General features: G+C 47.0%; 3 protein-coding genes across 9 annotated transcripts in view; 1 reads left to right on the top strand and 2 right to left on the bottom strand.

The window, feature by feature from the left end:
- Positions 1 to 16,135, bottom strand: part of slc24a1 (solute carrier family 24 member 1) — a 28,939-nt gene extending 12,804 nt beyond the window's left edge. Inside the window, exons 1-6 of one of the 5 annotated variants that reach the window (XM_015343177.2) lie at positions 15,436 to 16,135; positions 13,424 to 14,748; positions 6,167 to 6,244; positions 5,584 to 5,692; positions 979 to 1,029; positions 646 to 696 (exon numbers count right to left, since the gene is read on the bottom strand). In XM_015343177.2, the coding sequence (XP_015198663.2) occupies positions 646 to 696; positions 979 to 1,029; positions 5,584 to 5,692; positions 6,167 to 6,244; positions 13,424 to 14,479 (1,345 nt within the window). In that variant the 5' untranslated portion in view covers positions 14,480 to 14,748; positions 15,436 to 16,135. The remainder of the gene's footprint in view (positions 1 to 645; positions 697 to 978; positions 1,030 to 5,583; positions 5,693 to 6,166; positions 6,245 to 13,423; positions 14,749 to 15,435) is intronic. The other 4 variants (XM_015343178.2, XM_015343180.2, XM_015343182.2 and 1 more) reach the window with 4 other exon arrangements.
- The window catches only part of strc1 (stereocilin 1), a 405,552-nt gene that overhangs the window by 79,329 nt on the left and 302,117 nt on the right, over positions 1 to 24,106 (bottom strand). The gene's annotated exons all lie outside the window — the stretch shown is intronic.
- ints14 (integrator complex subunit 14) lies at positions 17,434 to 24,043 on the top strand. 3 transcript variants are annotated; one of them, XM_015343183.2, is made up of 12 exons: positions 17,434 to 17,547; positions 18,593 to 18,896; positions 19,341 to 19,448; positions 19,919 to 20,074; positions 20,370 to 20,488; positions 20,934 to 21,076; positions 21,172 to 21,264; positions 21,573 to 21,717; positions 22,106 to 22,239; positions 22,319 to 22,437; positions 22,614 to 22,679; positions 23,294 to 24,043. In XM_015343183.2, exons 2-12 carry the CDS (start codon positions 18,675 to 18,677, stop codon positions 23,549 to 23,551), a joined length of 1,563 nt encoding a protein of 520 aa, XP_015198669.1. In that variant the 5' UTR covers positions 17,434 to 17,547; positions 18,593 to 18,674; the 3' UTR covers positions 23,552 to 24,043. The 3 variants fall into 3 exon arrangements, with proteins under 3 accessions (XP_015198669.1, XP_015198670.1, XP_015198671.1); XM_015343184.2 differs by having other exon boundaries at positions 17,434 to 17,569; XM_015343185.2 differs by lacking the exon at positions 17,434 to 17,547 and adding an exon at positions 17,632 to 17,937.

Below are 24,106 nucleotides of genomic sequence, written 5' to 3'. Positions count from 1 at the left end.
TACACAAACTAGAGAAGGCCAATCCAAAGGACAGTTCTAAATTGAAAAAGTAATTAAAAATATGGTGTTATGTAACTCTGGATGTCTCTTGTCCAGACACCAAATAGTTTAGTTCAACATACTGTATTTAGCAGGTCACGTGCTCAGGACATTTCCATCCTGTCAGGTGTCTCCTACATGACCTGAATCTCTGCCCTCAGGATCTCCTGACCCACAGGGAAATCCAGCCATACGCCGTTAAAGAATTACTAAAATCATAGTAATATGGCACAAATGATCAATGAATAAGACAGTGGTGTACTTTGAAGAGTACTTTATATATAAAGAGCCCTACAGTGCTAAATGAAAAACTCTGACAAAAAGTACAATTTTACTATGTTACTTCATTGCTCACGGTAAGACCTCCATGCCACAAGCCAAACTACACGACACCAATGTGTACATGGCACACGGAGGCACATGTACAATCTGTTTGTCAAGGCTGCTCATCTTACAATGTCAGGACAAGAAGAGATTCCAGGGCATTGGTAATGGTGCCTAAGTGCCCTCTTCACTGGAAGAGCCATAGATGCTCTTCACAGAGCCAGAACCCAGGGACTCAGTCTACCGAGCCCCAGACACTGGGACTGGCCATGCTCGTCTTACCTGTCCCCTGTACTGAACAGCTGGGCTTTACATCCCCACTCAAGGCAGTTTCTAATGGACAAAGAGTCATTCAGAAAGGGAAGGGTAAGGCTGACACTGTATTTTTTAAATGCCACAGGCGGACAAGAAACAATATTTAAAGGCTGAGCTAGCGTGCAAAGAACAGGTACAGTATAAGGTTACAAACTCACACAATAACACACATGCACCACATGTTTTAGAAGGTGATTTTTTCAGTGACAGAAAGGCACAGGGAGATGAAGGAGGCTTAAGTTACAGCACAACAGGCGATGGCAGGGAGAGGGGGCATTGAGCTGCCCCCCCAGTTCTTACCTGCTCTGCTCTTGCCCTCCGAGAGCTTTACCTCTCTGTTAAAGATGGACTCTATGGGGCAATGAACACAGGCACAGTCAGCAGGACAGGACAGGGGCGCTGAGGCCAGACACCCCCCAGGCTCGGCTCAGCCAGAACTGAATAATTAAACGGCTTAATAGCGCTAATCATTTCTTTAATTCGAACTTTTTCTTTCTCAGCTGCCAAACATGTATCATGTATTTTACTTTCTCCGTAAAATAAAAAATTAAATTGAACTCACTACATTTTTTTAAGGGCTGATAACAACTTAATTAGAAGCTCAAATTAAATTAATGTGTTAATATTAAGTATAGCTGAGCCAAATAATAGAAGTCCAGAATGTTGGTTTTGCATCATGTGCTAAAGGATTTCCAGCACATTTAGTTGGCTTGTACCAGTTTTATATCATCCCATGGGATCTATGTCATTTTGCAAATGCTGGGAATGGTTGTTATGAGAGAACCACATTCCCTGGTGAGCTAAAGAGATTGGGCTCGCACTCTCTGGCTCTTATCCAGCATGTATTAGAGCTACAGAAAGCTGATTAAGTAGCAGGAGCCGGCAGCACTGTACCCAGGCCACAAGGGTGAGGGTTGAGGACAGGCTGAAGGTCACTCCCACACTGCTGCAGGGATGGGATGTCACAGCACATCATCAGCCTGTCTTTGTTGGCCATGGCCAGCTTGTGTAGGTGCTCCTCTCATAGGACAGCGAGGGTCCTTAGTGAGCCACATGAAGTCAGCCCATTGAGTTGTGTTGTGATGGAGAGGGGCCATGCAGAACTGTTTCGTGTACCACAGGCTGTCCCCATAGCCAGCAAAGACAGCCCCCTGCAGAGCCACAGCCCCACCAGGCCATAACAGCACACCTGAACTCTGGGGCTCAAGACTCTTGATCCAGCAGAAGCCAGAGATCAGGTGGAAAACAGGGGAGATCTGGTGATTGCAGGAACCTACCAGCTCTTTTTATAGGCTAAAAGGGGCATTTGGATCACTTGGATACAAATTTTCCCACCCACACAAATGTCACACATGACTGGAAAGGCAGGACTCAAGGAACACACAGATCCATCCGATGTGGTTGTTTGGTAGGGCCTGTATTCTCATGGGAACTCTTGTCTCAATCACAGCAAGCGATTCCTTCCTCGCTCTCCTGGGGTAGTAGCCACAACACACTGGAACAGGTCTGTTGCTCGTGACCTGGGAAGTTTGTCAGTTGGACGGGGGAGAAGACATGGTCCCTTGCTGTGCATTCTAGGTTTTTTAACAGAGAAAGGTTACGCTTTTAAGCTAAAGGTTAAGCTAATGCTTTTTATGCAGTTAGGATGACCTTCAAAATCGATATCTTACAATCTAATTTGTTTGGTATAAAACTTTAAACCAGTCCCTTGGTAAACTCTGACTAATGAGCCAGAGAGACCTAGTTCAGAGCCTTACATAGAAGAACATTGTGCTCAGACCTGCTCACCTCCCAGCTTGCAGGCCATGGTGAATTAATGTGATGATTGATATACATAGAGCTATTTATCTGCTTAGTACCAATCTCCTCTTAACTCATTTGGAAGCACACTTTGCTAATCCTTTTTACCGGAGGAAGGGCAAAGGGACTCTAATATGACATAGATTTAATGCATTGTGTTTGTATTTTAAAAGATGGGCATACACTGGAAAACATGGTATAATATGTTATACCACATACAGTATAACTTGCAAGTACCCTATATGTTCTAGGTGTATTACTGCTCCTTTGCATTGTACAGATCAGATCAAGATGGGATCACCTAACACGTAGACTGATGGGGTATGTCTAGTGTGTGGAATCAATGTAAAGTCTGAAATCTAAAATATTTAAAAACATTTTAAGCCTAATAAAAATACGGAAGTTTCTAATTGAGAGCACCATTGAATTGATTAGAGCATATAGTTCTGTATGTATTATATATTAAAATTATAAATTACATGTTTAAACAGTTAAATTTGAAATTTAGAATTGTATTGACTGGGAAGTGTTGAGATTACTATCAGAATTAGCATGGTTTAACACAATCCCCTCTCCCAGAGAAATGGGATAGCCCACTTCTTCCTGGAAATTACCCAGGATTTGCAAGGGTCAGCAGTAAAATTAAGACAAAAAGTTCTGGAGAGCAGAACTGCGATTGACTGTAGCACAGACAGTCAACATCTGGGGCTCGGGATGCTGCAGACTAGACTGTGCAGTATCTATCACTGGCACTTCCTTCCTTCCTTCAAATTAAAAGCTTTAGCTTCAAGGTCTGAAACTAACTATGCCAGTAACAAACTCTATGTTGTGTATGATATAAATTTAAAAGACTTAAATTATAATTATATGACTTATAAATGAAACATACAGTGTGCATGTTATACCCCATTCTGCAGTCCTACAGTTGACTGCCACTTCAGTTTAATCTTATAGTCTCTAGCCTGTAATTACTAATGACAAAACACCAGTTTTTTGCCTACAGCAGTGTCCAATTGCACACCCTAGTGGACAAGCAGAGACTATTCACTGCACACAGACACTCTACAGTATGTCGCTGTTTCCTGTTAATCAGTGATGCAGTAAAACTAATCAATAGGCTCAAAGTCCTTGTCTAGAGCAACGTATGACCAGTAGTTCCGACCGGAAGAAAATGAACAACAAATATCCTTTCTGCATTCTGCAATTTGTTGTTACTTTCCTAGATTTTGTAGTGCCCTTATCAGGCACCAAGCAGGCAAGCAGTTGGTCTTGCTTGAGATGTCAGCCCCAGAAGACCATGCTGGGGTAGATGGGAACTTGTCTGGGATAGTTGCGAACTATCAGGGACATTGTTAACTCCTGGGACTCAGGGGAAGGACAGAGGTTTGGTACGTGGCATGCGAGTGTACATGTGCGCTGTCCCATGCTTCCCTGTCCAGGATTGTGATGTCAGGGTCCCACCCTGACGTTTTGACTTTTGACGGTGTTCAAAGCAGACATCCTGCCGGCTTTGGTTTATGTGGCTGTGTTGTACCAGACTCAGACGAGCGCCGCGAGGGATGGTCTTCAAGTTCGTCTGGGGAGGCAGGTATGAGTACATCACAAGAAACCGCATGTGTCAGCCGGTTGAGGAAGGGTGGGAGCCATGCCGCATTTCCCCCTAAAATGCGACCGCATCTTCCTCTCCAACCTCTGTCGGGCGCTACGGGGCCCAATCAGCCCCACCTACACCCACGCTGTCAAGTGGAGCAGGAGGTACGAGGCCACGAGACAGCCAGAGCTCTGCACCAACCACAGAGCCCTGTACAAGGAGGTGAGGGGGCAACTGGTCGCCGGAGAGAGGCTGTGGGTTCCCAGACAAGTCTGGGAAAGGACGCAGACAAAAGAACTGGACAATAAGCTAAAGGACCGGGGGCGTGCACCAGAGGCTGGTGACCAGAGAGGTCCTCTATAGACACACTTTTACCAGGAACCTGCATTGCCCCCAGGACATGTGTTTCGTTGAGGAAACGCAGGAGCACGTGTTCTGGAGCTGTTCCTGCACCAGAGCAGTGTGGGGCAGAATGGACAACACTACCCAACTCCTGGGAGCGGGAGGGGTGCTCAGTTACCAGTGCATCCTGCTGGATGGACAAAGGGACACAGTACTGGCTTTGGCTGCTGGTGTCCCTGATAAAACAAGGGCTGTGGAGGGCGAGGAACACTCTCATCCAGCACAACGCAGAGTAGGGAGTGAGGGTCACGGAGGAGAGGAACCTTGTGGACCTCAGAGGGAGGATGAAGAGCGACGTCACCAAGTGGGGTTTCTCCATGACGAGGGAGCGCTGGAAAGGACTTGGGACCCTGTAAAGGAAATCCCTGTTCCTTGGAGCTCCTGCGAAGGACCGGATGACTGCAGTTTCAGATCCGGGACAGGGAAAAGGCACAGACAACAGAAAGTGCTAGGGCTTGGAGAGACTCTTTCATTGCGCAAACCCAGCCCCAGCATCCAATTGCCCCGACTGGCAAAGGACAATCACCCTTTCAACTTTAGTATTATAGTAGATATGCATGACGTGTTAGAGTGTGTACTTACTGTAAGAAGTTTTTTGTGAAAGAACGTTTATTTTTATAGAAAAAATATATTTTTTTGTATTTCATAAAAGAGCTTTTCTAATGCCACTCTCCTGTGTATTTATTGCCTGCACTACAATTTGAAGAACATGGCCTTGTTCTGAGAGGTGAGCCAGTATCAAACTAGGCAGAGATCACACAAATAATTGGATCTATTTTTAGAAAGAACTTGCACTAAAAATAAGTTAAGTGCTATACTATACAATTTCTGTTACTATTTAATAAGCACTACTCGTACAGGAAAATTAGCCCCTTGCCTTTACAGACACATCAAGCCTAGTAGAAATAAAGAGACACGCCCACATAGGATCATGCTACAGCCTGTCCTGGATTACTGAGCTGCTCATAGTCCCTGCTTTGGCCAGTCAGTTCTACTCCTGTATTACTCCCCTTTGCCATTTCACATGTGTGCTCTGCCTAGTGTATGGCGAATTAGAACATTACAATCTCCTTGTTGGTATATCAATGTGCTGCCCCAGTGCCTTGTCTTACCTTCTCCCAGGGGGTCGAGTGTGTGGATCATCAGCTGGAAGATGGTGTTGCGCATGGTGCTGTTGTGCAGCGAGGCCGAGCTGCCCCCTCTCTGGAGGGTGGGCTTTAGCTGGGGGACAGAATTGTGGGGACACAAGATCAGGGGGCTCAGTACATCAATGCGTGCTGGCAGCTAGACAGATTTCCTTCTCAGATTGTCATCCCCAACGCAGCTTTGACAAAGAGCTAATACAGCCGCATTTGAGCACAAAGCAGAGCAGACAGTAGCGCAGCTGAGTCATGCAGATGCCCCTGCAAAGGGTTGTCACTTGTACTGCTGGTGTGCAGGTGAAGTGGGACAGTGAACACTCCCACTGGGCTGTGTACATCAGTTTAAAACTTTGGAGCTGCTAGCAAGGTATTCAATGACAAAATGCTTGCAATGTCTGCTCCAAGGCTTCACAAACACAAAAGGCTTTCTAATTAAAGGAGCAATGGAACCTTTAGATTATTGCTCACTGATACAAAAACTAAGGAAATGCAATTAAAGTGACTGCATGTGTTTAACGTTTTGTGGAACAGGTAAGGAGGTAAGCATGCCTACCTTTAGTCTGTTTTTGTCCTCGGGGGGCAGGGGTGGGTGTTGGGGTGGGGCATTGTCCCTGCTCAGTGATCCATTGCTCTGTGAATGACAATGAAGCATCCAATCAGTCCTGACAAATCAGAATTTGTCAGAGAGCTTCAGAAAACAAAAACATGTTTGCTACCCTTATGAGCCTAAAAGTCTGCTATGAATTTTACCATTTGGATAGGCCATTCTTCAGATAAATATATTGGACCTTTTTAGTATCATTGCATGGTATCCACAGCATACAGGTGACTTATTAAAAAGTTACTTATTCATGTGTTTAATCATCACCTACAGACTGCCCAGACACTTCCATCAGAACTACAGTATGTGTCATGTTGGCTATCCTGGGGCTACTCTGCTCTCCTCCTCACTTATAGCTGATGTGTGGTGACTGTTCTGGCGCACTATGGCTGCCGTCATATCATCCAGTTGGATGCTGCACATTGGTGGTGGTGGAGGGGTGTCCCCATTACCTGTAAAGCGCCTTGAGTGGAGTGTCCAGAAAAGCGCTATATAAGTGTAATATAGCTTGTATGACTTGTTTCCCCATGCAATACAGACAGAATACAGTGTCTAATTCATTGCTGCAGATAACTGAGTGTGAGACACAGCTGTCTGAGGACATTGTAAGACTGGACTAGTCTGAAGGTCATACCTGAAGGTACCCAAACAGCATGAATGAAGTTCTCAACCGAAAGGTAAAATGCAGCAGAAACTCCATCTCCATTTCATGGACACTACAGAACTGATTGGCTTCTCAGTCCACTAATGAAAAACAGTCCGCTGCCTTTAACAAAAGCTCTCGTGGCTGTTATGCAAGGCAAATGAGAGCCCCTTGACAGACAATGTTAATTCGGCGCAGGCAGGCAGCTGACAGGCTCATTAGATTCTGATTATAGGAGGAATGCAGGTGTGGCTGTGAGGGAGACTGAGCAGAAAACAGTAGCCCAGTCTTTCACACAGCACTACAGCCCAGAGTTACACTAATAAGAGTTAATATGAGAAAACATTAAACTGAGTGTTATATTCTATTGCATTACACTGCTACTCCAGACCAGCATTTGTCAGTGGTTACAATCGTCTGTGCCCAGTGATGATTGTAACCAGTGATTGTTGTTATTGGTGCTAGGTCTTTTAAAATTCATGTATACCTCAGCTATCTGTCAGCAGAAAGCCACTTAGTCCTGGCAGAGGGAGTCAGGATTTTGGGACACCAATTAATCTAATCAGTATGTCTTCAGAAGCATGGGGACCACGCACACTTCACACAGAAGGTACCCCAGTTCAGAATCAAACCCTGGACCCAAAGAACTGCACCCAAAGAACCCAAACAGCTGTGTCTCCCACCTCATAAAATGCAACTCCACATTACTCGCGCATGAGTCTTGAACTTCAGACTTCCCTCACGTGTGATGAAGAGTCCACAGTTCAGCTCTCTTCCTTTTGTCTCTGATCCTGTTCTAAACATTCAGCATCGGTGACAGTACGCCAGATAAATGCTAGGAATCCCAGATCAATACAAAAGTTTTTTTCTATTAATTAAACGGTTTTTTAACAGCTCATACCATGATGTGCTATAACTGCATTCCCAAGAGCAGTGACCGTGGTGGTTTTATTCAATGTCATACTGTCAATAGCCCATTATCTTTCCTGCCCTACAGTACAGTGGATGTTAATTGGCATTGTATTCTAGTTCTGTCTGAGTGGGTATTTAAAACAGCGTTGGCATGGATACAACAGTCAGGCTGTCATTTTCCTCCTAAATATGAAACTGAAAGACAAATGTCTTTTCTTTCGACAATTCTGTGACAGAGAAAATAGATTTTTATTCTGGCTAATTATCCCTTTCCTACTTCCTCTCCTCCCTTTTCCCATTCACATCCCAATGGCAACGGTGTCCAACCTATAGGAAACTTGCATGTGTTTTATATTTTGTAGTTTCTGCCATTGCACAGACTGGTTGTGTACAAGTGGTTGAGACCTCCCAGTGAACCAGATGTTTCAAATACCAGTTCAGTCAACAATAAATAATGTTATTACTGGACTAAAAGAACAGAGGAGCAAACACAACCAGGCACCTCTTTTGTAACAACTTTATCGGAATCAGGGTCATGGAGGAGCCAGTGCTTATTCCAGCAAGCATCAGGCACGAGGCAGGGTGCACCCTGGGTGGGATGCCATGCCACTGCAGGGCAGACACACACTCACACCAGGGCCAGTTTTCCCAGAAGACCTGCAAGTATATCTTTGGACTGTGGGAGGAAACCCACACAAACATGGAGACAACATACCAGCTCCACACAAAGAACATCCCAGGTGCAGAATTGAACACAGGATCCCAGTGTTGCAAGGTAGAAATTCTAACCACTGTGCTAAAGTGCTGCCCCAATGACAAGAACTATTATGTTTAATCTCTTCTGGAATTAAAAATTAAAACGGGACAAATTTGAAACACTTGCACTGTTGAGATACCATTATAAATGCATGTAAATACATGTACTGTGCAAAGTCTCCAGGACAGTTTGGGACAGTGAAGTGAAATGTCATTTTTGCTGTGTACCAGCGTGATTGGGCATTACAACAGCAATATGGAACATCCCTACAATAACAGCCAAAAAGACTGCAAACCATCTGAAGGGGTGAAGGAATCTCAAATCACTGTACAGATGAACAGAAGACTGTGCACAGAAGACTTCCACAGGGGAATTACATGGGCATTGCCTGCATTATTTTTTTTTAATTTACGGCAGAGTTTAAAGCAGAATCTCATCGTTTTAGTTTTGCAATTGCAAACCTCTCATCAGCACTAAACCCAGAATGGCCAGATAAGAATTGCGAAGAAGAACACAGATGAGCTGCAACAGTTTTAGAACAAGCGTTTTATGACCAGACAAGATGAAGATTTCTCAAAGTAACAGAAAGGCAACAGTGTGGAGGAGAGGGACTGCAGATAATCCTAAGAACACCATCTCATCAGTGAATCATGGTGGAGGCAGTGTCATGGCTTGGGCAAGTTTGCCTCTAGAACAGGCTCACTGGTCTGAATTGAAGAAGTAGCTGATGATGGCAGCAGCAGAATGGATTCTGAAATATACAGAAACCTCTTGTCTGCCCATGTCCAACAAAATGCCTCCAAACGCCTTGGGTCAATGACCAGAAAAATACTGCAAGAGTTCATCAGAAAGAAGAAGAAGTGGAAACCTTTGAACAGACCAAGTCAATCTCCTTATTTGAATTCCACTGAACATGCATTTTACACATTGAAGAGAAAAACTCCACAAACAAGAAACAACTGAAAGTGGCTGCATTTAAGGCTTGGAAAAGCATCTTAGAGGAACATAAGATTGTGGTGATGTTGATGGGTCACAGATTTGAAGTAACATTGCATGTAAAATACTATATTTACTCTAGTTTTAATAAAATTAATTGGTCCCAATACTTATGTCGACCTAAAACTTGGGGAAACCGAACACAGATATTTTGTTCTAATATGGTTTAACATGTGCACAAACATATCCTGAAATAAAACCTGGAATATAGTACTTTTTCCCCATTTGTTTTTTTTTAAATCTGAAACAGACGTCAATAGTACACTGCAAAAATGACAAATTTCCCTTCACTGTCCCAGTACTTTTCAGTGTCTGTAGTGCTTTAACCAAAGTGCTATCGGTAGCCCAACTCACTTCCTCGGGTGGCAGGTTTACTTTGTGATAGAATTAGTTAGCGTAGCGAAGCTGCAGGGTTGCAGCCTGGTGCGTGAGGAGCTGTGTCTGGAGGTGTGAAGGGGTCTGTGAACCCCAGAGTGCAGTAATTGCCTGTCTGCACCAGGGCTGCTCATCAGCTGAAGCCTGTGTGCTCAGCTCGATGAAAACCCCTGACCCAGCACTAGTAAGACTGATTTAGCACGGTGGGGGGTCTCACCACATCGAACAATATCAGCTTTTCTTTCAATTACATTTAAACTCCGTTAAGTGCTGCAGATTGCACTTCTCCTGCTGATGCACCTGACAAAGTGAAAGCCCCCTCCCTGTGGGCTGGATTAGGAGCTGGGGATCAGCTCTGGTTCAGAAAGGACTGCTGTTAAATTAATGATGCTGGACTCGACTCAATGACACCCATTACTCTTGAGGCAGGAGGGGGGCATCCAGTGACCTTGCTTTAGAGTACAGAGCCAAAGCAGCGATCACCTGTTGCTGTCTGGAAGACCAGCTAGAACAGCCAGCAGCAATCCCAACGGCTTCATTACCCTGTTATCAAAGGACTAACAAGCATTGATGTTACTGTAAACTTTTTTGTATCCAATTTGTTTTTTAATTGCATGCATCAATCAAAAGCAGCAGCATGTTAAGTAGTGCAAGCAGAATGTGGTGTGGTCCCCACTGCACAGCTTGTCCTACCGCCAGTCAGTAGCAAAGGACAGGCCTCTACACTGTCCAGCTTCTTTGGTTCCTAGACACAGTGACATAACCAGGGCATTGAAGTTATGTCCTATATTTTATCATGTACTATATGGAGGTAATGCAAAAAGACTGCCCTTTGGAATTCAATGGCAAAGATGTACTTGACTAATTTGTTTGATGCATATTTGCATCAAAGCCGGGATCTATGTAAGAAAGGTTTTTGGCAATAGTGGGAATTCCGAAATTTCCTATACACTCAAATTATATGATTGTGTCTTGAGTTGTAAAAGGTCCCAGGTCCTTTTTGTCCACTGTATGTCTTGTTAATCTGTGCATTTGCATTCAGCAGACTCTTTGAAAGAAAGGTTTCTAGTAGCACTACAGAATTAAAATTTAATATGTTTCCAGCTATAGAACTGCATTGTGCATGCCGAACCTGAATAAAACTAACTGCCAGCGTCAACCTTATTTACTGTATTTCCATCCGAAGTCTGAATAACTCTCACCCTCTCAGACATTATTTCTTCAGACAAAAAATGCTTCACTTTAAGATCACTTTATTGGCCATATTCAATTTCTTGCATTAGGAATTTGTCTTTTCGCATACCCCAGCTTGCTCTCCATAAGACACACAGACAGGGAGAGAGAAGCTTGGGGTCAGAGCGCAGGGTCAGCCACTTATACGGCGCCCCTGGAGCAGTTGGGGTTAAGGGCCTTGCTCAGGGGCCCAACAGAGTAGGATTCCTCTGGCGGCCATGGGATTTGAACCGGCAACCTTCCAGCCACAGATCCTTAGCCACAGTGCCACCGCTCTGCCCAATCATTGATCATTAGGGTCCAGCCTTACAAGAGGTCTACTAAAAAAAAGCCAAAAGACCCGGTCCTGAGTTTAAGTGTGAATCGGTAATTGATCAAAAGAACTTGAGCGCCAACAAGAGACTTCCTTTCAAACCAAGAGAAAGGTGGTCACTCTGCCCCGGAGCTGAGCGCCAGTCAGTGGTGAGAGGGGAGCTCGAGCCCATTCAGACTGCTGGGTAACCACAGGGGTACCTCACTGCGGCTGTATTAGAAATCTGTCACCAAACACCTGACGGCTCTAATGAGACTTAATAAGGGGAAGAACATGCAGTTAAATTAATAAAATAAACGCATGCACTCACTCTGGAAATCAAAATTATTTAAATTACTTCCTTTAATCAAAGCCTAACATGCAAAGAGGTTTTCTATTAGCTCATCAAGAGGTCGTACTAGTGTCTACAGGGAGCAAAACCCAAATGTTTGTACCGCAAAACCATGGATAACACCTGCAGATTCCCCACTTTCACAAACTTCTATTTTATCCACCTTAAAAGGAAAAAGAACAACTGTCCTCACAAATTTAACATATTTTGGTATGGATAGATCAGCTGTTCTCAGTGCCCTACAATACGTGCATAGTTTTAAAGTTCCAAAATGTATCCGGATCGTAATATAACTCCTAGAAATTAATGGATGTCATTTATTTATAATTGTAATATTTCTATTATAATTCTAGCACTATAATTGCTGTCCTCTGCCTTGACTCACAGTTCCTCACACATTGCCGATATATTCAGGTAGCAAATCACCAGTTTATTGTCTTGAGTGCAATCCCTTCCCTTTCTATTTTTGGAAGCTGTGAAGATTATTTAATTGTTATATTGCATATATTGTGTAAATACTATGTTTTAAATGCAGTCCTTTTCAGATCCATATAGTATGAAGAATATCTCTACATCATAAAGCCTCAGTGCCTGTCTCATTGAGTGTCTGCTCCTCTCTGTATCCTGGCTCACTTTCGCTCACCGTCTCACTGGCTTAGTCCAGCCCAGGAGCTAGCAGAGAATGAAGGTCAGGGGAAAACAGGATTAGACACAGAATTATACACCAATGTGACTTTATGAGGTGGAACGCCAGAGACAGAGGGAGAGAAAGATTCCTCACGTGTGTGATGTTTCCTAATTGACAAACATCTACAAGCCTTCAGTGAACCATGCTGCCAGACTGACCATCTTGGTCTTGACCAATAGTTTCTACCCACATGCCCATCATTAACAGCCAACTGCCCAATGCCTCAGAATTCAATGCACCTCTGCACATTTTACTTGACTACTGCGGATTTATTGTCCTGCGTGTTTAATGTTCTGTAATGTACTGTGCACATTGTGTGAAGGTGTTGTCTTTTGTACTGTACACATCCAAAGAGAACAGCGCAAATGCAAATTCCAATGTACATGTACATGTGGCACGTAAACTCCTCTCTCTCTTCACTTCCTGCTCTGGCCTGCCTGCTCACTGACAGAGACGTAAAGAGAAAGCCATACAGAGTCCAGACTAGAGTGCTTATGTTTTCTGAAAACTCCCCCTGTCCCCTGGATGGTGGGAGGAATGTAGCAGTGCACTCTGAGCAGAGGGTTGGAGATGCTGTGTAAAGCTAGGAAATCAGTATCAAACACACCCTGGAGTTCATCCACGTCTCCTAATTGTCAAAACACTCTGAGCACTCAGGTATTTAACCGATCAGATCAATTAACTGCACAGACCTCAAGAGACCTGTATTACTGAATGCAGCTTTTGCATTCCCACAAAAATGTTATCTGTTTAGATTGATCAGGACTTTGACCAATTAACTAATTAGTAGCTTAAGCAGCATCGAAAACCCTGGGGACTCTCCCTGCTTGAGGCCCATTCACTGAGACCCCACTGTTTTTCGCGTGCTTCTGTTTACGCCAAAGTCACGTGGCACAATGACAAAAGCCAAAGCCTAGTGGTCTCACGTGGGGGGGCAAGAACACCGGCAAGAAGCACAGACCTTCTCGGGCTCCTCCAGGGCGATGACCTTGACGATGCTCTTGTGCTTGTTGAGCTGCGTCTTGAAGGCGTGCTCGAGCTGCACGTTGTACTTCATGAAGAGCACGTAGGAGCAGTACCCCGTCACCAGCAGCATGCTCTCCCACCACATGATGGCGTTGTCCAGGAAGAAGACGATCAGCATCATGAGGTCCAGGATGTAGAAGGAGACGTCCCGGAATAGCGGCCACCAGGTGAGGTGCAGGATCTCGCGGGAGAACAGGGCGCACATCCCGATGACGAAGAGGATGTTGAAGACGGCCGAGCCCACGATGGTGCCGATGCCGATGTTGCTGTGCGAGATGAAGACCCCGATCAGGGAGGTGAACAGCTCGGGCGCCGACCCCCCCGCCGCCATGAAGGTGGCGCCGGCCACGTCGTCCGAGATCTCCAGCTTGTCGGTGATGACGCCCAGGGCCGGCACGAAGAACTCGTCGCACACGATGGCCAGGGACACGAACATGTAGATCATCCCGAAGATGTGCAGCGACACCCAGCCCTGGCGCCTCTGCTCCACCGAGAAGATGTCCTCCGGGTACTCGGCCTTCAGGTGCGGCATGCCGCCATGAGGGGGCGCTGTGGCGTTGGGCACGGGGCTGGGGGCGGCGGTGGCGTTGGGCGGGGGCGTCGGGCTGGGGGGGGCAGTGGGCTTCGGCGGCTCGGGATCCACGTAGATGCAGTGCCGGATGTTAGTCCGGTTCAGGGTGGTGGGGGCGGGGGGGGTCGTCATCGTCGTCGTCGTCTTGGTCGACGGGGAGGCCTCAGTGGTGGCCGCAGAGGCGGTGCCCTCTGTGGTGTGGCTTGAAAGCTCCCTGCCGTCCACTCCCAGCTCGCTCTCCCCCTCCACATCTCCCTCACCTGCCGTCCCAGGAGGGCTCCCTGCGTACCGCTCTGTCCAGGGGGCTGAGGCTGTGGGGCTGCTCTTGAAGGAAAGCTGGTAGACGTAACAGATCAGGACGCCCAGCAGGATGAAGACAATCCGGTTCCACTGCAGTCTCTTCCTCCTCGACAAATACATTTTTCACCCCGACTCTTCGTCTGATTAATGCCTAATAATTATGCATACAAATGTTTTTTTTGTTTGTTTTTGTTGTTTTTTTTTGTTTCTTAAGAAAAACTATTCTGGCGACGACTCCCCCATACAATCTGTAGAGCACCCTTCAGGCCAGCGCCAAAAAAAAAAAAAGAGAAAAAAAACTCAGGTTGGTAAGAAAATGGAACAACTCCAGCGCTCTCGGGTTCACCTCATCCTCAGCGGGTGGTCCTCATTTTCCCAGCAGTCGCAGCCTGTGGAATAGAGGGGTTATCAAGCTCAGTCAAATCCACATAACAGATCTGAAATGTAGTCGGTTCTGAACAGCTGAGTTATCCGGGCAGTTTCCAGCACACGGCCCTGGAGAAGCGCGTGTCCGCGATGAAAGGAGCGCGCCGGCCAATGAATAGGGGTTTCAAAGCGCTCAAGGTGAAGGTACAGAGACACCTGTTACTATGGCTACAAATAATATCATCCTCCGCTCCTTGTTAGATGTTACATGTACAAACTAAAATCGCGATATAAAACAAAAAAATGCGAGGGGCGTATTAACGCATCCTATGTCATTAAACCAAAGTAAAATAAATACTTTTGCCAATCCTCCCGTGAAAAGATATCCAAGGCACAGAAACCGCCTCCAAATCCGCTTAGTGAACAAAACCCAGAGATGTGTGAGAGATTGAGTGCGGGGTTAACTGCATTTTCCTTTTCCGTTCCCCCTATATCAATGAAATTTTCCCATACAACAGTTAACAGTCCGCTTATGAAGTTAGTAAAAAAAACTTCAGAACAAAATGCATTAGAAACATTCTGTAATAGTTATTTTCAAGGCAGCTCGGTCCATGTAGTGGTTACGTATTCCCGAAGCTTTGATATTCGTTTTTTTTTTAGAGAGCGACACGGTGGTTTAGTGAGAGATGGAGGTGGAAGTTACGGCTCACCTGTGAGACGGCGTGACGGGTCAGCGGCGTCTCTGCCGAGAGTGAGAGCTCTTTCCCGGCGAGTCCAGGACGGTTCCGCGGTTCTGTGTCTCTGGGACCCTGGTGAGACTCGCCAGCGTCTCTCCCCACAGGGCTGCAGCTACAGAACACACGCCAGCAGCGGATCCCCACACTGGATCAGTATAATACCCAGAGTCTTTTAAGAAGATTACGTGTTGCTCCTTACACTCTCATTAGCCTTGGGACAAATTTTCATTGAGCTTCTCTTGTGTTTTTTTAACCCCCCAGTTTGGTCCTTTCTGTTCCACCTCGCACGCACTAGCCCCCCGAAGCGATGACTCGCCCAGACGGATACCCACAGCGTGGTGCTAAACGGAGGGCGACGGACATCCCCGCTATGTAATGTGTAGAGCCGCTGAAAGGTCAGTCCGCCAGGCGGGGGTTTTAGAGAGTAACGACGTTAAAGTGATACCTTGTAGTCTGGTCTGCTGAATGAAACCTGAACTGAGACGCACCCCGCGATCAAGAATTGTCAAGCTGCGCTGCAAATAGCCGCTGCCGTCCATTCAGAAAACAAATAAGAAAAATACAACTACGAAGCGATGAGAGGACACTGACATCTCGTTGGAAAAATTCTAGTCAGAAAGTATATACCAAATATATTGTTTGCCTGATACCTTGCTAGTAAAATAGCTTACAGTACCCTGTACACTACAGATAAATAAACGTAAGACTTAATAAAAGAGCTTTCTGTCTCAGAATAATATCCTGTCGGTATTTGGCATTTAAAAACGCCTCGCTGTGCACGACTAACAGCTTTGTTTCTGAAGACCACACACGATAGATACTCAATTAAAATAATAACCGTTCATTCACTTTCCAGCACAGACAGTACTGGGTGGTGAGGGTGACCCCTGAGGTAGCACTGAGTGCATTCTGCACGTTAGTGCAGACACTTCTTTCTTTTTTCCCCACAGATTAGAACAGGCATCTTTTTTGTTTAAGCTGTTATGTCCTGCCCCCAAGAGGGATACATCCTCACATTTGATCGAAGGAATGAGTAGTTTTCCAGATGTGTTCATCCTATGATAATCGTTTAAATAAATGTTCACAGCATACTTCCGAATGTATAACTTATACGTCTGAAAATATTTCAACATTTCATGTTTTTTGTGGCAAGGTGCTCCGGCGTTCAGTGCCTACAAGAGCCGAGGACCAGGCGATGCGCAGCGAGAGGCCAAGTCGCAACAGCCCCGGTCTGACAGGCCAGGTGTATTGGGAACGAGGGACTATCGCGGCAAGAATATACGTGATAAACGCTCCTGCCTTGGAAAACTTTTTTGTTTTAATTGGATGACATTTTCCTTGTGTGTAGTAAAGAAATCACCCATCGGGCTTGCTACTATAGAAGTACAACGCCATACCGCTTTATTTGCGTTCTTGCGGTTCCATCTAGTGGAGATACAGACTACATGCATGGGGAGACGCGGGGCGTGTGTGTGATTTGTGCTCAGAAAGACGCTGAAAATGTTCTGGTCGTATACCATGAAGAACCATCATTATTTTTCTGGCTTTCGCCTTGTCGTCGGATTGAATTCAACCCTCTAAAAAGACTGCTGTTTCAAGTCTGTTACAGCCCCTTAAAGCAAAGTAGGGCGAAAACTCAATATTTATATTTAATTAAAATGTTTATGTGACATTTTAGTTAACGTATCGACTGTTAATAAATTAATAAGGCTGTATTGGTCGAGTTCAGTCCGCTCATTACAGCTCATTACTACTCGTTAACAACCTCCTAATGTACTTGCTATTATCTGTTTTCACCAGCAGGTGGCGCCGTTAAAACTATTTGTTTAACAAACTGTGGTCAAGATTTTGCATCCCCTCATACATTTTGTAACTTGTCTTCTGCTCACAAATTTAAAGTTATGGCAAGATGTTGATAATCCGTAAAGTGTTGTCATGTGTGATTTTTTTAGGTCATTAGAGTTTCGAGAAATCTCTCGTCTTCGGTATTTGTCGATGTAGGAACCAATGTTCTCACTGCGTGTTGCTGTACGTGCGTGGCACAGCGCTAGTCGGAGGCTGCGAGGGAAGGAGTCCTGTTTTTCGGTATTTACAGTACCATTCAGAAGTACAAAAATATATTTACTGGCATGTGTGTATTTTACGTGGGTAATTAGATACATCTTTGCGTTTGTTAACCAAGTGGTAATATCTTAAATGGACTATTAACCTCGGAGAAATCATCGTTTAAAGTTAGAGACACGCAAGCTCATTGAAAGGTTGCGAGTATAAGTTTCCCGATAATCGTTCCGAATAATTATTATTAGCAAACGCGTTTGGCGATGTATTGCTTTGTACATTGCTAAGGGCATTTTGTAAGAGTTCCTCTTTCTACCTGATAGAGGGAGTGTACGGTGATAGATTACTCTTTAAAAAAAGCTTCGATGTAGTTGGTTGTACTTCTGTGAAAATACTTTGCTTGCACTTCTGTTGCAGGTGAGCGTCTTCGTGTGAGGAGGTTTAAATCGTTCATGTAAAGCGAGTCTTGGCTCAACAAGGAGTGGCGAGTGCTGATTTAAATTCTATGAACCGGAGTTGGACACCCTCACATGCTAACGCTGCGTTTATTAACCCAGTGGAACCATTTCGTATTTTTTTCACGATGTGAAAAATATAATATGGACTAAGTAAAACAACACACTTAGCGATTAAATGTTTTTTTTACTGAAGCGGTGAATGCATTTGTTTTTCGTTGTTATTTTTTCACGTTCTGTCGTGTGCGCCCCGATCATCTGCAGAAAGCTCTGCTTTCTCCGATTATCCGTCTCTGCTCACTGTTATGATAGAAGTCACTTCTGCAGGCAGGCCTTTGTACCTGAACATGAGAATAATGGAGAGTCGTGGAGGTCTGTGTCCTTAAACCCGTCCAACACTCTCACAGTCAGAGATAATGCGATATCTCTAGCGTGGTTTCAGCAAAGACGCTCAGGGCAAAACACATCTCTCTAGTTATTTTTTGCTTTTACTGAATACTGAGTCAGAGAGAATAAAAATCCAGAAGCCTTAAGGTCTGATGACATGAATGGGACTTGGGGAAGATGGGAAGCCCTTGGACAGGTATCCTGACCCATTGCCTCTCCCTGTCGAACAGCACGGAGCAGAGGGTTGCCGAGACGCGGAGACAGCCGGTCTGATTTTGGCGCGGGGCAGGGGACCGCAGAGGCATCGCCGCCATGCCGACCGTGGTGCTGATGGACGTGTCGCTGTCGATGACGCGGCCGGTGCCCCTGGAGGGCACTGAGGAGTTCCAGCGCAAGAACCTGGCGGCGCACGGGCTGACCATGCTGTTCGAGCACATGGCCACCAACTACCGGCTGGAGTTCACAGCGCTGGTGGCCTTCTCCTCTCTGTGGGAGCTCATGGTGCCCTTCACCCGGGACTACAACACGCTGCAGGTACGCCCACCTCCTGCACAACAGCATCCCAGCTCCCCGACATCGTGTGGCTGCTCTGTCACATGAATCTAAATGCTTCTTAAGATGGTGTGAGCATCTCTATACAAGATCAGAAATCAACCGCTTTTATTTGACAAATTCCAGCGGTAAGCATTTCCACTGGACACTTTATGAGGTTGCAGAGGAACAAGTAAAGGTTTATTCCATGCTGAAATGAGAAGAAAAGAAACGCAATGTTTCAGCTGTGGAGCCTCCTGGGACGTTCTGTCTCTGTTTTTCCCCTTACAGGATGGAATAAACCTTTCCTTGTTTCTTTGCAGCCTACGCACGCTGACCAAGCTCCCTACTTGAACTTTATGAGTTGCCTCCTCTTGTGCGGCAGTGGCAGCGCTGGTTGATGTGCGCAGAGTTAATTGTACTGAATCTGCCCTGTGCTGTGTGCAGGAGGCCCTCAGCAATGTGGAAGATTACGATAAGACGTGCCTGGAGTCCGCTCTGCAAGGAGTCAGCAATATCGTGCAGCAGGAGTGGGGCAGTTCCTGTCCCTGCCAGGTGGGGCGCTCTGTTACCGTACGATAGGCGTCGTTTCTCTGTGTTTAGGTACGGCGTAGCAGCAGTGTGGAGGTGTGGTGTGGGCTCTGGGCTCAGAAGAGGAGGAGTGCCTTTGTGGCCGTGATCAAAGGGCTTCACTCGGACTGCTCCACTAAAATTCCCAGCTGTATAAAAAAGGGTGCAAACTGAAGTTGCCTGGGATTAAAGCATAAGCCCTGTGAAACATGAATCGATAAAGGTTATTTTGCTTTCATTGAGCTCTGGTCTGCAGCAGAACTGGAAAAAGTCTTAAGAGTTTTCCATTATTCTCTAGACTGGAAGTGGTATTCTGGGTTGTGTCTGCTGGTGTTGCATAACCAGGCAGCCTGTGATTTAACAGGAGTCAGGAGGAGTTTACCTCCGCCTGTGAAGTGCCTCTGGCTCGGCTCAGGGCCCTCTTTGTCCTCATGCGCGCCTCTCCTGTCCTCTAGGTGGTGCTGGTGACGGACGGGGCCCTGGGCATTGGGAGGGGCTCCCTGCGCCACTCCCTGCTCACCCTGAAGCAGCGCGGCGAGGACAAGAAGTTCCCTCTGCCCTTCCCTTTCCCCTCCAAGCTCTACATCATGTGTATCGCCAGCCTGGAGGAGGTAGTTCTTCCCGGACATCGCGTCACCCTTGCATACTGCAAAGACCTGTTATGTGGTCAGAGTGGTGCAACCATGCATGTGTTTCTGGGTCTGTTTTAGTAAGAGACGAGACTTGAATGGGTCCTTTAAATATATATTTCCAAGGTGGTGCGTTTTCATTTTACATGTAGAAAAGAGTGCGAGTTAAAATAGTTGTCAGGTGAAGCTGTGCTGTGTCTGCGCTGCCCTCTGGTGGAGGTGGGGGGAGTTGCGGGGCGCGGTGGTCTGTGTCGAGTGATGCTGAACTCCATTGCAGCTGCAGAGCACCGACGCCCTGGACAACTTGGAGCATCTGGTGAGCGTGAATGGTGGGGACGGGCAGGTGTTCGCTGTGGAGGGGCCGCTGTGCCTGAAGAACGTGCAGGCCATGTTTGGGTGAGTAGTGCTACGGGCCGCACCCTCGCGCTCTGCTTTCCGAAATGCGGAACTTAAAATGGTTTGCAGACAAGTGTTTCAGCACGTGTGCCTGGTTTAGCGGCATAGTGGTAAGGGCTCTGCAGTGGCATGTGCAGAAACTGCTGCGATTTGTTTTTCAGTCATCTCGCCAGTATCAGACGTATTCGCTGGTGGAGCCTCATATTTCTAACTGGCTCGTTGCTGCAGAAGCAGGGATCGTTTTCAGCACGATGCTGGTGCGGAAGCAAGCACTTTGAGATGCTTGATCTTTTGAAGGAATGTACCCTATTAGTTGCCTTCCTGATTAGTGTCTCGTTCGGCGTTCCTGTTAGACTTGTAAATGAAACGGGAGCACCCGGGGGGGTGCGGACCCCCTGGAATCAGCTGGCGGGGGTGTGGGTGACGTCTGTCTCTGGTCCCGCAGGAAGCTGATCGACCACGCGTACTCGCCCTTCCACGCCGTGCTGCGCTGCGGGCACCTGTCCTCCGACGTGCAGGTGTTCCCCCGGCCCGAGCCCATCCTGATCGACGAGGAGGTGGACCCCCTCCCCAAGGCCATCGCCACGGGTACCGGATCGCCGCGGAGCACTCCCCCCCTCCCGCTTCCAGCCTCCCCCTGGGCCCCTGAAGCCAATTCTGTTTTCTCTGTGTGTGTGTTGCAGATCTCGAAATTGTGGGGTTCATAGAGATTGCGGACATTTCCAGTCCTCCGGTTCTTTCCAGACACCTGGTGCTGCCTATCGCCGTGAGCAAAGGTCAGTTAGTCTCGCTGCTCGTGTTAGGTGACAGAGGAGGGACTTTTCACAGTGGTGCATTTTAATAAAGCGTGTAGGATTAGACTTTCTTTCCCGATTCTGGTGTAGAAGTGCTCTCTTACCAGCACAATGTATTTATCTAATAAAATACAATGTAGGTGTGGCCTGACTTTGTGTTTTTTTTTATTATTTTATCGCTGTCGATGGTTGCTTACCAAGGCAGAGTCATTAAATATTTGGAGGTTCTGCGGTGTGACTTTAGGAAATGGTCTCACCTGCTCCCTGGGGTGTCCTGTGGTTGGTTACAGAGGGAGATGAATTAGGTGCGAGTGCTCCTGATGACACGGAGGATGAGAACTCGGTCAATCAGATGGCAGGGAAAAGCCCAAATTTCTGTGTCCTGTTGCACGGCAGCCTCAAAGTGGAAGGAATGGTGGCACTGGTCCAACTGGGGTAAGGAGGCAGGAAGTAAGAGTCCGGTTCGAGATCCATTTCGGGTCTTAGGAACGCCAGGCGCTTCTACACACTGTTGAGCTGAAGCAGAACATATACATCCGTAGGCAGGTACCCCTATGTCTTTTGCAGATTCATTTAAAATAAGCATGACATGTCTGAAATGTGATATGGCTCAGGCCGCTAGGAAGTGCGACGCTTATTTCCGTTCTTGACCTGTGTTGTTGTGCAATGTTTGGAGGCAGTGAATGGGTTAGTAGCTGAGCTGTCGCTGCATGCTCGTATCATTATTCAGCAAGCTGCAGGTTATATAGGAGCTGTGTTGGGGGTGACTGGATGGTTTTCTTGGTCTCTGCTAACAGAACGGGTTTCGTCTTTGATTTGCCAGGCTGGACTGGTACGGCATGCTGTACTCCCAGGCGGACAGCAAGAAGAAGTCAAACCTGATGATGTCGCTGTTCGAGCCAGGTCCTGAGCCGCTGCCCTGGCTGGGGAGGATCTCCCAGCTCGGGCCCATTTCAGGTACTGGTCACTAGAGCACGCTACCTTGATGGCGCCCCGCTGAGTGGCAGTACGTGATAGAAGTGGCCTTTTTCTGTAGATGCCAAAGAAAACCCCTATGGAGACGACGACAGCAAAAGCCCCTTCCCCCTGCAGCCCAAGAACAAGCGCAGCTACGCACAGAACGTCACTGTGTGGATCAAGCCCAGCGGACTGCAGGTACGCCATAGCTGCCAGCCGGGAGGTTGAGTTCACTAGTAAGCTGTGCTAGACAGTCACTTCCAAGATTAGAGTTTCTGTCTTTTGTCTTGATGTCGATTGTAGCCAAAGACCTAGGCTCATTTTTCATTCTGTGTGCCTTGCGAGAATTAGCGCCCCTTCCTCTTTCTCACCAGACCGACGTGCAGAAGATTCTGAGGAATGCCAGGAAGCTGCCAGAGAAGACCCAGACTTTTTACAAGGTGAGTAACCACAGGCAGGTTGCCAGCTGTTGTCTGAGAGTGGAAAGCTCTGGTCAGTCTTCCAATTTGGGAATTTAACCGCGCTTCTGGGTAATATCCTGCCGTTCTTTTCCCTACTCAAGTAAATCGGACTCTGGTTGAGTGGGCATGTGGTGTGTCCAGGAGAGCAGGACCACTACTGTGCGCTGAACATCAGGCCCACTCTGGATCTCTTCCAGTGACCTTCACAGTGCTTTCCTTTCTTTTTGGAGAAGGATTGTCCTTAGTTCCCATGCCAGGTGGCTTAAAAAGAGTATAATTAAAAGTGCCAGTCTTTCTACCAACACATGGGCTGTTTAATCAGTTGATATTCATTCGTTTTCTAAATCTGTGGTTGTATCGAAGAGCTGTACTGGAACAGAAGGGCAGGTGAGGTGAATCCTCCTTTTTTAGTGATACAAATTTGTTTTTGAATCCTCCTTTTTTAGCTCCTTTTCGTTATCCAGCACAGGCTAGGACTTGGGCTCTGCCCCCTGCATTACTGGGGGCTGTTGGGTTGTTAGGTGAGCGAGGGGGCGCCCCGGTGCCCCCTGTCTCTCTTCACGCCCGCTGTCCTTGCGCACCTCTGCCCCCAGGAGCTGAACCGGCTGCGGAAGGCGGCTCTGGCCCTGGGCTTCTGGGAGCTGCTGAAGGGGGTGGCGGAGCTGCTGGAGCGCGAGTGCACGCTGCTGCCCGACACGGCGCACCCCGACGCCGCCTTCCAGCTCTCGCACGCCGCGCAGCAGCTCAAGCTGGCCAGCACGGGCGACTCACAGTACGCCGCCTTCGCCCACAACATCACGCCCATGCCCACCGACTTCTCCGGGGGCGCCGGCAGCGGGGACAGGATGTAGAGAGGCCTGTGGGCCTCGCCGCCCGTCTCTCCGATGCCCGGAGGCCGATCCCGCTCGCCGCCGGCGCGGGCTGTTCGCGGGCCTTGGCGAAAGGCGGATTCAGGATTGAAAAGCTTTGCGTGAGCAGAGCGGAGACTCCAGACCTCCAGTTGCCCAACCAGAAAGGAACGCCTCCCATTTGAACCTCTCCCCACCCTGCCCACTGCTGACGTCTTCAACACTGGGCCTGAGGATTCCCGATCCCAGTACAGGAAACACGGAAGACACGGACACGCCTCGGGAACCAGGGCGGCCAGACAGCTTAGGAAAAGCAAGGACTTCTGAAGTAGCGAATCCGAGGAATGAGTCTCGGCTGCAGTGCAGTAGGTGTGCAGTCTGTCTTGCTTAATGGTTAGTGAGAAATGTGAGGTCACAGTCAAGGTCTTTTATATTGTAAGGTTTTTGTACATATTTTTTATAGATATATTGTAATTAAAATAGAAAAACAAGAAATTGGGTGGATTTTTAGTTCTGAAAGAAAGTTGGGGTGAATCTGCAGGCCTCCCCTTCTCTGTG

The sequence above is a fragment of the Lepisosteus oculatus genome, chromosome 5 (genome assembly GCF_040954835.1).
Source record: "Lepisosteus oculatus isolate fLepOcu1 chromosome 5, fLepOcu1.hap2, whole genome shotgun sequence".
In the NCBI taxonomy this organism is placed as follows: domain Eukaryota; kingdom Metazoa; phylum Chordata; class Actinopteri; order Semionotiformes; family Lepisosteidae; genus Lepisosteus; species Lepisosteus oculatus.
Note: the sequence above shows the minus strand (reverse complement) of the source record. Positions and strands in the feature narration are given on the sequence as shown.

What these genes read in the sequence shown, in the direction of transcription:
- ints14 (XM_015343183.2), top strand. Translation starts at nt 18,675, where the DNA reads ATGCCGACCGTGGTGCTGATGGACGTGTCGCTGTCGATGACGCGGCCG. An exon ending in TCAAGCCCAGCGGACTGCAG is followed by an intron (nt 22,438 to 22,613) that starts GTACGCCATAGC and finishes CTTTCTCACCAG; the next exon opens with ACCGACGTGCAGAAGATTCT. An exon ending in AGACCCAGACTTTTTACAAG is followed by an intron (nt 22,680 to 23,293) that starts GTGAGTAACCAC and finishes CTCTGCCCCCAG; the next exon opens with GAGCTGAACCGGCTGCGGAA.